The sequence below is a fragment of the Acanthopagrus latus genome, chromosome 21 (genome assembly GCF_904848185.1).
Source record: "Acanthopagrus latus isolate v.2019 chromosome 21, fAcaLat1.1, whole genome shotgun sequence".
Taxonomy (NCBI): domain Eukaryota; kingdom Metazoa; phylum Chordata; class Actinopteri; order Spariformes; family Sparidae; genus Acanthopagrus; species Acanthopagrus latus.
Window position 1 is genome coordinate 4,166,507 of NC_051059.1, and position 16,344 is coordinate 4,182,850.

The 16,344-nt window shown below is 39.4% G+C and overlaps 1 protein-coding gene across 8 annotated transcripts in view; it reads left to right on the forward strand.

Moving 5' to 3' along the window:
* astn1 (astrotactin 1) overlaps nt 1-16,344 on the forward strand; it is a 406,003-nt gene that overhangs the window by 190,843 nt on the left and 198,816 nt on the right. For all 8 annotated transcript variants that reach the window (XM_037083604.1, XM_037083606.1, XM_037083607.1 and 5 more), the window contains 2 exons: nt 3,154-3,348; nt 15,086-15,213. In XM_037083604.1, the coding sequence (XP_036939499.1) occupies nt 3,154-3,348; nt 15,086-15,213 (323 nt within the window). The remainder of the gene's footprint in view (nt 1-3,153; nt 3,349-15,085; nt 15,214-16,344) is intronic.

Here is a 16,344-nt window from a genome sequence, read left to right on the forward strand (position 1 = left end):
TAGGAGGTGGGGCTTTGATTTTTAATATTCCAGGGGGCGCTATAGAGTCCGCTGGTAACACCTTTTGTCACCTATCGTCAGGAGGGCATTGGCAATAATTGTACCAAGTTTTGTGTTAATCCGACCAACCGATATAGAGATATAAAATACTTCAATTTAAAGAGCGCCGTCTAGTGGTAATTGGCCAAAATTTTGCGCAGGGGCTCATGGGGAAGTAGTCACCTGAGTTTGATATCATTTGGACAGACCAATGTGGAGATATGCAACGCTTCTTGTTTGGAATGAAATCTGCTGGAAGTTGTTATTTGATAATTTGAGTATTCTTTGGAATATCAAAATTCTTTAATACATTTTTTTTGTCAGGAGAATCCACAGATGTTGTGTAGGTTTTGTGCAAATTGGTGAAATTACCTGGGAGGAGTTGGAAGAAGGACGAAGCAGTTACATTGGGTTATTGTTAGATTCAGTATACAGAGACCTGCCTCCTATAATCCCAAGCCAATACGCAGCTGTGCCACAGCCCGACAGGTGTTTTCACTGAGTGGACAGATTAGAGCTCTCCTCAGGACTGTGTGGACGTGTACAGACAGATTGATTGACATCTTCCTCCTCACCCTCCTGTTCATTATGTTGCGCCTGTTTTTGCAGGAGTTTGGCGCTGTCACATAAATTCCATCACTGTTCCAACCAAAGGTCAATCTTAGCAGAGTTCTAATCAGTCAGAATAACTGAATCCTAACCAGTGTGGTGTGCTGAGCTGTGGTCCAAATCACCAACACAAAGCTACGGTATGAATCTGGAAAGGTGCCTTGTGCAGTTTAAGATGTGATAAAATGTGATTTTTTCTTTTTTTTTTTTCTTTTTTTTAATTATCATAACCATATCCCGTAAAGAACATTCTTTTTTTTTTTTGTTTTTTTTATTGAACACCACAAGATTTTTTATTCACTGTCATCTTTACATAAAATGCCATGTTTCATATAATTCTCAACAACAGCATTTTGTTGTTGTCACTTGGCACAGTGCAGATGTGACTAATCCTCCACTGGTCCCACTGGAGACTGGCATTAACTCTGCGACATTTGGCATCCAGGAGAGAGCTCCTCTCAGGGTAAATCCCTGACAGATTATCTTCCTCTCCTTAACGCCCCATTTTTCTCCCTCTAGTTTGCCTGCCTTTGATTCATTTCATGGAGTATATTATACACCGAGATGTCAAAACATCATCAATATGAAAGAGTCTTGAGAGGACTCTCAGTGTTTGGAATCTGACTCCCTTTTTTTTTTTTTTTTTTTAGATGGAGGATTTGTGCCAGTTGAGTAGAATTGATTTTACTGATTCTACACTGTTGGGCTGTGAGGTTTGAGATGTGCATATTTTGCACGCAGCAGAAATTGAGTAAACAGCATCTTGGAATAAGTACGATCACATGGTTTTAAGAAATATTTCTGCTGCTGACAGTCTCTTTGTAAATATGTTATAGCATTTGCATTGCATGTGTAAGAGTACATCAGTATCCATGTTCATCATATAAGCAATGCTTAGGACTGAAGAAGCTGAGGAAAATACAACTGCAGTTTCGCTCAACTCTACGAGGGTATTACATTAGTGGTATAACTGATATCAGACTGATGACCTCTATTGATCTTGTTACTGCTTTGCACTGATGCTCTGTGAGCTGAACATTACGGTTACAGTCTACGCAGGAGAAACAGCATCAACAGCTTGTTAACAGAGCAACAGCAGCAGCTTCAAAACTCAATAGGAAAGATTCCTGCATTAAAACGACTAAAATGACTAGACACTAGTCGTATTTAATTATTGGGGTGTGTACTGACAAGCTGTGTAAATTATGTTCAGACCCAGAGAACCAGTCATTTTACTCAGGGTAACTGTGCATTTCATTTGCTTGCCTGTTGCTGTAACTTGCAGGAGAGAGTAAGGTAGTGCAAAAAAAAGTTAGTGAATTAGGCAAACTCCCATAATCCCCCCTCCCACCTGGATGGATTGTATACAAAAAGACCAGTTACTGTGTAGTTTGTTTTTTGAACAGCAAAGAAGACACAGCCCACACCTTCTCCTCTCAAAAATGAAAAAAAAAAAACAAAAAGGTTACAGAGTGGTCTTAGTAGTTTGAGGAAAGCATCTTTAGCTGATTGCACAGATTACAAGGACAGGATGGAGGGATTGATGATATTAACCGAACAATGGTAACAAACCAAATTACCATTAATTGACTTCTTTTGGGTGCGTACGACTTGTCACAACTTGTAAGATACTGCCGATCATTGTCAAGTTTAGGTCAAAATCGCAGCTTGTGACTTTAAAATTCCATTCATTCAAATTGGGATTGTCTCTGCCTTTCTTTGATGATCCTCTGAGGCACAACTATCTCAACTACCTTATTGTATTGAAATGTTGTGATATTTATCCGGTGTCAAAAACATTTGTTCAATCTGCACTAGTGTCATTAATCAGATGATGCTAACAATTCTTCCATTCACTGTGAACTGACAGATCCATTTAAATGTTCATTTACACGTTTCATGAAGACAGACTTTGCCAGAAAAAAAACACAAGAACAACTAATGATGGGTCTTATTTATTTCTAGTTTGCAACATTGCATTTATGTATTCTAACATCACACGAGGTGCTAAGTTCAGTTAGGAGTCTGGACACTCACACTGCAGTCGACCGGTGGGAGTAGGAGCCAAACCCAAATAAAATGTGGCTGTGCACATCAGAGATAGCATCTTATTGATCCTTTTATCTGCTATGTGATCCTCCATAATCGTTTTAAACTCGCCGAGAGAGCAGCTCCCTGTATGGCTGACTGTTTAAATGACAGCCTAACAGTTTGAAAATTGGCAGGATAACCAGTGCCCGTTATTTAACAAAATTCTAAACATAATTAACTTTAACCTGAAATGCTCTTGTTTTGCTCTCTGCATACTAATTATTATCTCACCATGAAAAGCTAGGGTAATGGGAATCCTGGAAATGAAAGAGCAGAAACAGAGAGGCAAGCAAACAAGCAGATAAATAAAGGAAAATAATTAAGTAACGTTATATCACAGTTCTGGGAAAGAGGGATGGAAATAAGGCCACATTTAAATAAATGAAATGCCCTAAAGCTCACCTGTCTCTTTAGGTGCATTGAAGACTACAAGCGGGGTCCAGATGGGAGGTCATGCCTGCCGCTGTCTGAGGCCTGCACCGAGGGGATAGACTGCATGGAGGCAGTGGACATTCCGGCTAACCAGACTGTGTTCGGAGACCTCTTCTACGGATACAACAACCACACCAAAGAGAGCACCTCGGGACAGATCCTCAAGGCCACATTCAGGTAAGCACACAAGCTGTTTGTGAAGTGAAGCATGTGGGACATTGTTGTGCTATTTGTATCTCAGCAGGGAAACACTTTGGCAGGGTTTGGCCGTTTGGCTCCCACTGTCGTGATATCCATGATAGAACAGTTTCAGTCATCGTTCTCTGTTCAAGTGGGTGAAATGGTGCCAGATGCTTGTTGTACATGACGTGTCGGTGTCAAAGTGGATTAAGAGTTACAGATGTGACAACTGATACTGAACCTCACTTCCATCTGGTATTTACAGGCAATCTGGATCCCTGATCTGATATGAAAACGCATTAAAATTCAGGGTGTAGAACAGAACACACTCTTTTATAATTAGACCTCAACAAAGTGCAGATGCAACCTGCACAGGAGTCAATCTACCCTTGTCTTTTCTTGCCTCTTTCAAACAAACCTGGCCAAATCTGCACATGACCCCCTAAGTAGAACCCACTCAGCAGCACTACTTCCCTGCACCAGGGACAGGCATGATTGGTGAGTCCACCCACTCCACCTACTAAGTTTGAACATTCAGAATCTGTCTTTAGCTGAGTCATGGTCAGCATGCCTATTATTACTTGCAGTTTATCTACAGTTCTGTAAAAATCTTAGATAGTTGAATTCACTTACCTTAAAAAAAGGCCATAGAAAGTCTGGATGTATTATTAAGTTAAGTCTTAAAGGTCCAGTGCGTGATATTTAGGGTGATTTCAGAGGATCTATCGGCAAATGTGTGATATAATATCCATACACTGCAGTGGCGACACCATGCAAAGGTTGCAGGACTATAACTGTTTGTAGCTGTTGTTGATTTTGTTCCAATACGCCAAATTGTTATTTCCTGGGTTATTGTTCTTCATACAATTGGGCTAAACTACACTAAATCTATAGAACAGAATGCCTTTTGGGCATATTTTAAAATTAATAATTATTTGGGATAATTTAGAAAACCATGATTTTGATACAATTCTTTGATTGTTCCCATGTATTATTGTTGATTTCTTTATTTCTGTCATTATCATAGCAACGAGCTGGTGGAATTGAATGTGCATAAGTAGTATCTACATAATTTGTAAATGGAATTTTAAGGTCATCAATATCCATGTTATCCATCAGGAGTAATTATGCATTAACACATTTTGAATTAAATATGTATGTATAAACATAGTTAAAATAGAAATATTACACTCATTTTCAGATTCATTCCTTTAGTTATTTTCGACATTTTCTTTCAATACAACTAGAATAACTTTACCTGGCTTAATGCTCAAAAAACACATTTTTCGTCCTGTCCAGCACTCATGGAGGGAATCTCTCTGTCCTGTCTCTTTAAGGTCTGCTCTGATTGGTCACCTTACACATGTCTGACCCAGCCCTGCCAAAAACAACAGAGCAGCTGTGCTACATCAGTTCTTACAGGCCAACCTAGCTGCCAGCATTAATTATGCAAGTGCGTGACTCAGGAACATAATGTGATGCCACAGAGTCCCAGAAATAGGAGTGTTTCAGGAGCAGTTTTCTGTGGGAGAGGGTGACTTTGATTGGTGCAGACTTTGGTCTTCTTAACTCTCAAGATCTTTTGCATTCACCAGAACCTGTGTAATAGGTCTCCTTTCATACAAATATGACACCAGAGGGGAATGTAATATGCCAATACAAATGAGAAAATTATGTGCTACCTTGAAATTCTGGTGCACACGCAACACGGTATTCAGTCAAATGTCTTTAACTGTGATGCCTGTTGTGTCATATTTAATTCATTCCAATTCAGACAGCTGTGATGCACTGAATTGTGCTCAACCCCCCTACACAGCACAGTTTAAATCCCCTGATGGTAAAATGGAAACAGTTGCCGTGAATAAATAATCAGATGTGTCATCAGAGGTTATTAAAGCACATCAAAGATTGCAACATATGTTTATAGGTTATTTCATTACATTTCCGTGTAGAGTTTCAGACAGACGTCATGTCACTTCCCTCCCGGGGGCCAGAAAAAAAAAAAAAAAGTAAGGTACACCAGATAGTAAAGTCTGCCACTGTCATATTAAACAAGACATTTCCCCTAATCGCTGGCAAATACTCTGAAGAGGAGAAATAAGAAAAAAAAAAAGACCTCCTGTCAGCTCTTTGTAGAGACTTTTGGATATTAATCCACACAGGTCCAAAGAGATGCCGTGTTCCTTTCATGATTTGCACAGGGTTTGATGTGGATGGTAGAGTACTTTGAAGGTGGTTAATTATCACTGCCTGTATGCCGCAATCATTTCCACTGAACTCAGGAAGCCAGAAGGTCAGCAGAGTCATCTGCGGCCCAGGAATTTAATTTGGGCCGTGCTTGGATTCCGCCGCCCGGAGGCAGCTCTCCCACTTAGGGATCCACTGCTGGAGATGTAGAGAGGGAGGGGTGGGTGAAGCAGGACAGTTAATATCATCAAGAATCCAAACCTCAAATTCTCTGATCTCATTTGAAGGTGCTTGTGAATGGAGAGCAGGGTCTTAGGCAGACTGAGAACCCTAATGCTTCCCGTGCAGATGAGGTGGTGGAAGTAGAAGGGAGATTCTTTTGGGAGGCATGGTTAGTGCAAGGCATAATCATTAGAGACGGCTGCAAATGAATTAAAACTGACCAGGAGCCAATGTGATGAAATTGAACCTAATTTGACCAGATGAACTTAATGTAAAACAAAAAAAGAAAAAAAAGAATGTAAAATTAACAAGAGTTGCGGAAAGACTGCGTCGTAATTGAACGTGGAAGATCCTTTTGGGTGGGTGGAGCCCTTCATGTAGATGGCGTTCTGTCAGAACTACAAACACAAATAACAAAACAGTTTGTCACACGTGAAAGTCTGCCTCAGGCAATACATATCTGGTGGTGCTAAATCTGTCCCCTAGGAAGCTTAATGTCAAATTTAATGGTGCACAGCAGAAATGAATGTGCTGCTGGTCAGTATTAAATGGCTGCTTAGACAGCTCATTGTGAAATGTGGTTTGTAATGCAATGCTCTATGCTGTCAAACATCTTGAACAGTTCTCCAATATGTTGCACTAAAGTAAAAAAATGTTACGTGATCAATGTGGTGACTGTTAAAGGGGCAGCGCATTGATTTTGCAGGTCAGTTTCTGATTCACAGGGAATAGAGAGCTGGAGGGATGATATTCGAGGCGGCATATCGTCTAATCAGATGCTTCTAGACAGTGTTTTTGTGCCGCAGTGTGGATGAGCTCTGGCGCTAGATATTAACTTGAATTTCTAAAGAACACATTGAAAATAATTAGCAATACACATTGCTTCATAATTAAAAAGAAAAAAAATGGAAGAGTAGAAAAGTGGTGGTAAGTCAGTCTTACCTGTATTATTTGTGGGGAAGGCTGTCTGAATCCAGACAAAGAAACAAACAAATGCTGTCCTTTTATTAATACTTACACGATGGCTGTTCAGAACCAACATCAAGAGAGTGATGTTAACGCAATAAAAGGCTTCACATATGTGGACTAAATGTATCTGACACAGTGCATTTTCCACTGATCACTTTACTTTTTGCACGACCCTCTACCAATTACTGGAAGGTCTGATTCGGAGCTATTAGGCTGATAAGTTGAATTATCTCTATAATGGCCATAAAAGTTTTAACTTTGAGATTCAGACTGATTCAGCCCATAATTGATGCGATGCAATCAGCAAGACTGTGCTAGTTAGGGTGACTCATTGCTCTGCTGGCCTTAAGTGCAAAACTCTCACGGTCATTGAGCAGTTGTGCAGAGGGATCTGTCTTTAAAATCACAAATGGTGAGTAAAGAAACCGTTTTGGGGACAGAACATTGACCAGTCAATAGCCAAGTTACTCATAGAATTAATGTTGATTACAGCTCATTATCAGATGATGGTAATGTTTGTCATTTTAACCAGTTTTTTTTTTTTTTTTTTTTACACTGCTATTTGCTGCTTTAAATTGTTTGAAGTGAACTGTTGGTACCAGAGAAAATCTTTGTAATTTGTAAAATTTGAAAAATGATCCAAACTGGAACTAGCTTTCACACTTCAGCCTGATTGATGAAAAATGTTGGATCCAGTGGTGTTGGAGGTTGACTCATAAAGTCAGGGCATCAGGGCTTCTGCTACATTGACTTTTCATTGAAAAGTCTTTTGCAAGAGCCATTAGCTTAATTGGTGGTTTGCTCTTCAAATATTGGAAAAAAACAAAAAGCAGGAGGGAAGAGTGTTCCTTTCCATCCTGCAATGCCGTGCAGCTAAGTTCTAGTCTCTGAGGCTTTGAAAAAGGCTGTCTTACATTAAATTCAGTGGCTGGATCTCTTCATCACTCCCACTCCCTCCACTTTCACTAGACAGTAGCACTGCAGACTGAGCAGTATGAACTTAACTGATACTGTGTAAAATGACCTCCAGTCAGAAAAGCTTTTCCAACTTTAGAAAAATTAGCTATTTCTCACAACCACTTGCAAAACTGCAATGTGCAGCCTTCAAGTAAGGAACAACGCCCAGTGAATTGTCCTTTGCCCCTGCCTGAGGGTTTGACTGAGCGCTGACTCCTCCCTCCTCTCTCTCCCCGCCTGTTCCTCGTCTGTTCATCAGTGTCTGTGTATTTAGTCTGTGTGTTCCCTGCACTCCTTGTCCGGCCGTTGTATTTGTCAGCGCCTGTCTGCTCCTGCTCATATGCCTGTATGTCTCTGTCTGCGTCTGCCTTCATCCATGTTCCTGTCCATGTTCTTCCAGTCCCCCTATGGTATGTGTTTTTTGGATCTTGACTTTTTGCATTTTGCATTTGTTTGATTTGAACTTTGCTTTTGATTGGTACTTTATCTTCTTCTTCTTCATGCATTCTTGTACTGTTTTCTTTGGTGTTTTGGTTTTAGGTCTTTGGACTTATTTTGTTCGTTGCCCCTTGTTTTATTTGTGAAACTCAGCTTTTTGCAAAATAAAAGCTCACCTTTTGTTTCCCCAATCTTGCCTCCCATTCCATGAGTATCTGCATTTGGGTTCACCCTCCTCTATCCAGAGTGTCCCCTTTAAACCCTAACCTGACAGTTTTGTAGTCCACAAAAAATGTCAAGAGGTTCACAGCAAAACACCATTGCAGCAGTCTCTGAAGCAATTCAAGCATATGGGCTTTGGCCAGTGTAATCAGTCTCAGGAAGTCCAGAGATTCCAAATTCAATTTTTTTCTAAGCTAAAAGCATTACACACATGCAAGTAAGTGTATTACTCATACTGTGTTAATTACTGCCATAAGAAAGTAACAGATAATTCTGGCATGTGTTTAAATGGCAGTGAAATGCCACTAGCCAAAACTTAATGTCTAGAGTGCTCATGATTCAAGTTGTCAACTTACTGTTACAAAAAAGGGATGGACAAAGTGGTGAGCCATTAAATAACATGACAGAAGTGCCTGTGCACAGATAATAATCATGTGCACATAAATCAGCCTGGCATACCACACACAAGTTGCTAACTTTAGTGTATTAATAAAACTATTTTACATTTTATGAACAACAAACTATTTTGGCCCGCAGGTGCATATGTATAGTCTGCAGAAGTTAATGTGGAATGCATATTGGAGCTCAAATTAGTCAGGCTGACGATAACTTATAACACCCCCGTATCTACAGCAAATCCAAAGCCAGTGACTCATGAAATCTTTCAAATGAGACACAAACCGAAAAAAAAAAAAAAAAAAAAAAAGACCAAATCCTTGTCAGATTACTACAGATTCTCCTTTATTCTCCTTTCTTCGTTTTCTTAGGAACAAATCTTACACATTCCAGATACCAGAATGCTTTTCACATGTCAAGTCATCTTTCAAATTTAATCAAATACAGTATATGAAATAATGATTCAAAACAATAAGTGTGGAGTGAGTAAATTAACACAGGTGTCTGCAGCCAGCTGATGTCAAAGCTGCTCATTTTAGATAAAGGCTATAGCACAGTTTAGAACGGTTCATAGACCAGTTCACTTGAACAAGTTCAATAGGAACTGAATATTCACCCAGACGATGGTATAACATTCGTAGACATCAGTCAGTGGTAACTAAAATATGCAAGTGAAACAGCAGTGCGGCCTGGGTACTAGCACATCCTTATTAGATGTACTGTTTGCCCTTGAGGGAATGCAAGTGAGTGAAAGAAGGAAAGAGAGGGACAAGTGAGAAACCTTTGTGTGATGTTCACTGGCACTTTTACAAAAGCCCCTACCCCACTGCTCTGGAGTGGCACAAAGCATCTGGCTCCATCATTCAGCAACGGAAGAAAGTCATATTAGAATATTGTGTAATTGTCACTGGAGATGTGTTGTTTTTTTTTTGTTTTTTTTCTTCCTCCAAATGAAAAGAATCCTCTTTGCATTTGAATCCTGTTTCCTCCAGCTTGCACCAGTATCTGGTATATGTTTATTTTCCTCTGTAAAACACATACTTCTCCTTAACTTCTTCCTTTATTCCCATCCCTGCTACCTCACACAATGTTCCATCCTCTTCTGCAGGAAGACCAAAAAAAATAGAAACAATCCCTCAAAGTGAATGCTTTGACTGCTAATGTTTTATTTATTGGGCGAGGGCAGATGATATTATTTTTTTTTCTATCTAGATTGTCTGGAGTAACAACAAAGAGAGGGAGAATACAAGGGAAGCAGCAAGTGGTGTGAGCAGGTGCCCGGCGGCAACATAAACACATATACATGGAAAAGTAGCCAGAACACTCAGTTATGCACATAAATGAATGCTCACACACATTTACACAAACACACATGGCCGCAGCAGGTGTGTGGACTCCCCGTCTGCTGGACATCCAAGTCCTTTCAGCTATGTCTCGTGAGAGCGACCTGAAACACACACACTCTCTCTCTCACACAGAGCTGGTTTGATTCTCTCCACCCAGCATGGCTCCCTCATGGTTCATCTGTCAAGCTCAGCAGCCCCGAAATGCTTCTCATATTTTTTCGGAAATAAGGGAAGTACAGGAAGCCTCCCCTCCAGCTTCACAGACGGACTTGTTATTATCATTTCAAAAGGCACACGGCTTATTTATTTGATTTCCTGGTATGTAGAATCCTCTCCTATCATTGTCATTGGCAGTAAGCTGGTAGGGCACACGATGGTTTTGGTTACAAAGCAACATGAGATACGAGCGGTGAAGCTCAGGAAATAGCTGCTATCACTGTGACATCTCGGGAGCGCCGGGCGCGATATGATCCGGTTCCATATTACAGAGCTCGGTGACATGGGTCTCTGTCTTCCTGTCTCTGTGGGTGCTGGTGGACTCCAGTAATGAGATGTTAAAAAGCTAACCTCCTCTCATTACTCCTACTACTGTCCTCCCTCTCCTCTCCTCGTCCTCCCCTCTGCCACTCTATTCCTCCCTCACACGACAAGCTCAGAGCAGGTTTTAATGAATATTTTAGTGCCCTTTGTTCTCATTCTGGTGGCTTCTTGGGATCAATGATTAAGACCACGTTCCCAACTGACCCACACACACACACACACACACACACACACACACACACACACACACACACACACACACACACCCTGAACACTCAAATTATTTTGTGCAGGCATCTTATCTTTTTATCTCCCTCTCGCTTTTTTTGGCCCACCTCAGCCTACTGTACCACATCCCCAAATTCCCCCCTCAGGAGGACTGCGTTCATTGTCTCAGTTAATTAAAATATGAAATGTGTCTGAGAGGGTGGGGTGGGAATGGATCATCGGTGTCCCTGATTGGTTCTTATTTAAAACTGAGTTTATTCACTCTAGATCTGCAACGTTTAATAATTCGGTTGACAAATATTAAATGTTTGATTACTGCTTACATTCAGTACATACATGTATATTGGTATTTACTCAAATACTGTACTGTAAGGCAAACATTGCATTTTTACTCCTACATTTATTTCTAAAGCAGTGTGTTTTTTCTACTTGATTTACTGTACCACCAATGAGATTTTAACAAAACAAGAAATCTCTGATAATCAGTCATCCCATATTTTACAGGATATATGTACATGTAAATGTGTGTGTTATTTCCTTTTATTTCCTCCCTGTGACAGTGAACTGTAGATATTTTGGTTGTGGATAAATAATGATTTTGGTCATCATTTGATCATCAGGGCCTTTGGGAAGCAGTGACTGATATTTGTCACCATTGTCTGACATTTTATAGACCAAACAACTCATCGATTAAAGAGACAGTTAACACAAAACCCCAAGTATCGCTGTTGGTCCCGCTGTAGTCCTGCACTCTGTCTCAGAGTGCAGAAGCTTGATCCGAGGTGACTCTGATTCACATTGTTTGGCCAGCCTAAGTCCCACTTGTACATTTCCTGTTTCCTGCAACCAGACATTAGCCGGGAGCAGCCTTAAACCAAGCTGGATTAGCATGGCTCTTATTCTGAGTCCAGACAGTCAGGCTCAAGACGCCAAGGGCTGTGATGGTCTCAAAGTCTGCTGCTCTTAGTCCAAAATGCCTGCTTTCTTCTCCAACAATGACAGTATTTCTGCCTGAAGCAGTAAGTGTTTCAGCAACAGAAACAAAAGAATCGCTGTAAAAAGAATAAATAAAGTGGCATAACACTTTGGACGGGGTGCCCACTGATACTTTTAGCTCAGCAGCTACTGTGAATATTTTGGCTTAAAACAGGTTGTAAATAACATCTTTTGAAATCAACTGGAAATCTCAGGGCTTCCAGAGACTTCGCCTACAAGCTGTTTGTTCATGTTCATTTAGTTTCAACGTGTTATTGTTGTTAGTTTGTTTATCGAGAAGCTTCTGAATGTAGATGCGCTCCACAAATGCTTTATGGACGACATCCCTTCGTCCAAACTTACAATGATTTGAAGTGTGAGGAGATCATGACTGAACTTTGTGGTTAATGGTTTAACTTTAAGTTTTCCTATTTGAGAAAATAATTGCTGGAGTAATTATCAAAAGTAAACATCAGTTGTAGCCCTTATTTATATAAATAACCCGAAGGATGATTGTGAGAGAAACAGAAGAACTTGAACGTTTTGTCATACAGTGCCAGATGGTTTGTGAATGTTACATCCAACAACATAGACAATGACAATTGTTAGTAAGACCTAAAGGCAGCAGTGGGAGCTCGTATGCATGTATATCAGAGAGAGGAAAAATATCACAGTGATCTTCAGCAAAACAACAAAATGATTCACTCATTACCCAATTTGTGTGCTTTGTTGAACTAACAGCTATTGATATGCTTAATTGCCTTCAGCACAAACTGACGATATTTGACTCCAGTGTCAATAAAACCCAAAACAAATGTTTTCGTCATTCTGCGACACAAATCTAATAACAGGCAAATGAACTGTGTTTCAGTATAAAATGATACACGTATAGCAAGCAGAGCATTCACACTGTATATATATATATATATATATATATATATATATATATATATATATATATATATATATATATATATATATATATATATATATATATATATATATATATATATATATATATATATATATATATATATATATATATATATATATATATATATATATATATACACTTTATTTTTATTTATTTATTTTTTTTGCATTTCTCTAAATGATTCCACTCCAGAGGCTTACGATACATGAAGATCCCAATCCCAATTCCATGCCTTACCACCCGCCCACATCAGCAGATGAGCTTTGCTTCCCACCAGCAGCAGCAGCAGCTAACTCTACATTGTTTCCATGAGCCTGGTATCCTGCCAATTACCGTCACACCCCTGGCCACATCATGACCGTGCAAATGAAATGTAATTTGAATAGTGGTATCTGACGCTGTTTCGTTTTATTTTTTTTACTCAAGCCAGAGGCTTCTGTTGTTCTCAAGCTGCGACTTTCCCAACGGCAACACTCCGTGATTTGTAAATATTTGTGTATCCTCTTTTTATTTTCACAGCTCAGGCCCGGAAAAATGCACAAATGAAAATGTTTGTTGTGCATGGTATTATTAACAGGAGAACTATCACCGGAGTGAACCATTAGGACATTTCATGCTGATCTACTGGCCATTGCTATGCATATTTTAAAGGCTTCAATAGTTTATCATGTTTTTCCATGTGGGTAACCTGAGTGTACTCAGTCAAGTTTACTGTGAATAATTCTGTTTTATTACCAACTAGTTATTTTGTGGCAAAAACAGCATGCTCTCATAATACTGATTGCTCTGTGTGTGTAAATTTGTCTGTGAATGTGTTAATGACCGTCAACCGTAACATCTCAATTTTGTGATTTTTGGGTTGGTTTCCCAGGTCAGCATTAAATATGATAATGCAGCTTCAAACAGCCACTGTGTAGGACTTAGTGATATCGAGTGGTGAGGTTGAAGATTGCAACCTGCTGAACATCCCTTGTTAGTTTGGTTGGTCTATTCTGGGCTACTGTAGAAACAGTGACGACGAACATAGATGAGCCTGCTCCCTCTGTGCTTATAAAAGGCTAATTCTAAGGAAGCTAAGACACAGTGGTTCTTTTAGGCGATTATACACTGACAAAAACATAATAAGAAATATTGTATTGGCATGAGCAGGTCTCTCTTGTAAATGAGACTCTGGGTCTTAATGAGATTTTACCTGTATAAATAAAGGTTAATAAAAATAAAATTGTAATACATATCTGCCAACAGCCACCCCTAAATCCTTCACACTGGTCCAAATCATAGTATTTAACAATAACTTCTGATTGCTTCATGCATCTGCTGATGTACAGCGATTTGTGCATTATGTTTTCAAAAAATATAAGTCTGGAGTAAACTATATTGGTCAGACTCTGTCGAAAATAGATGTGTTCTCATTTGGTTTGGCCCCACAATGCCTGAATGACTTAAGTTAGTGATTTATTGCAGTCATTCTGTTGTGGAACCTTGTTGTGAACCTAACTGGCATTGAGACAAAGAATGATGGAGTGGACAAAATGAGCGAGTTCAACCAAGAGTCACTCACAGCAGCAGACAAATGAGGACATCAGCTCTCAGACTGAAGATGAGTCACGTTGCAGGCAGAACAATCAACACAGTGAAAAATGACGTGTTTTATGTGAGACTTTGTCTCTTCAATTCACTGTACAGTCGTGAATAATTGTTACTATGTATTGATTTTCTCTTAATGAGGTGCCAGAATGTATTGTTTTACAATTTACCAAGTTACTTATCAATCTTTGATCTGCTGTGCCCCTCCTACCTTCATTAATGTTTTTCATTCACTCTGACTCCTTTTTGCCTTTGTCTGTCATCACAGAATTTAATGAAGACTGTCATTCCAAAATGATCATTGTGTTTTGGAGAAAACGTGCCGTATAGTCATAAGACGAAACACTACAGGAACTACATTATTATCAACATGTAATTGTGGATGAGTGGGCAAAGCATTAGCTGTATTATTCTGTTTATTAGCTAACTCTACCAAGAACAAGCAGAAGTGCGTGCTGCTAACTGGCCTCAGGAGTTGCTGAAAATGTATCATAAGAAAGTTACACACAGAACTGCCTGACCAAAACAGTAAGAGGGTTATCTATTTACAGAATAAGTTTTAAAAACTTGAATGAATGTAGGAAGTCAAACTCAATCAGTGTAATGGTGTGACAACCTCAAGACAATACTTGATTTGAATTTTGCCTCTCGTTTTTCTTCGTTCCCTGTTGGATGACTCAATGTCTCTGTCTCTAAACGGGACCTCCCATTCTCTCATCTCTTCTCACACCAGGCAGAAGAACTTTGCCCGAGGCATTGAGCAGCAGCTCCCAGATGGCATGGTAGTGGCATCGGTGCCAACTGAGGTTCAGTGCCACGAGGAGCTGTCGGACCCTGTGCCCGACCCAGAATACCTCAAAGGTATGAAACCATATTTCATAGTTTAGTCTGCTAGCTCACAGCTGTGCTGCAGTACTTCATCACTAGCCTGTCAAAATAACCTCATTACTCAAACAAACAACAACAAAAAAACACCTTCTCAGTGCTTGATAAGCAGTGTGGAATGCTGAGTGATTAGCCCAAGGTCTTTGCATACATTGTGACATTTTCGCCATCATTTATAATGCTATGGCAGCCTGCCATCATAAGGGTGAGAATAGAAAGTTACAGTCCCTCAAACACATTGGTGCCAATGCAGACACCCTTAAGGGGTCCCCCCAATTAACATAACTGAAACCAGATCAAGGACCCTGTTTGGTCTTGTAGCAAATATGTTTGATACCCATTTGAAGTAGATTAAAAGTTCTGATCCCAGTAATAATACTATGATGATGTAATAATCACAAATTACTGCAACAAGGCACCATGCCAGTCCTCTCCCTGTTTGATACATCTTGCTTTGATACTGACTTGCAAACATTTTAAAAGAAATAAACATAATGCTGCCCCGCTTCTGTTTTTTAAGCAAACATGTTGTGAACCAATCAGTCTGGCAATGAATTAATCTGTGAATTGACACCATGACCACTGACACCACTGAAACCATGTGTTATGTTTTCCTGCAGTATCCATCCACCATGAACATAATCCAATCAGGAATTATGTTTTTTTTGTTTGTTTGTTTTTTTCTTATGACATATTCGACTATACAAATTAGTTGGAGTAATATGATGAAATTTCATGAAAACAGGGTTGATATTTGGTCTCGTTGGGTTGACTGTGACTGTTTGAATCGTCCTCTGGCCCATTCCAGATGGATGCGACCTCCCTGGGTCCCCTTTGAGTCTCTTTTTAAAAAAAAAAAATATATATATATATATATATATATATATATATATATATATATATATATATATATATATATATATATATATATATATATATATATATATATATATTTTTTTTTTTTTTTTTTTTTTTTTTGCATGTGCACTGTTCACTGAACTTTTTGATAGGGGGAAGATTTGGTAAAGGTTTGGTAAGACCCATATGGGGCTTATCCACAAACATGTGGACCTGCCTTAATGTACATCACGGCACATCCGTCCAGTG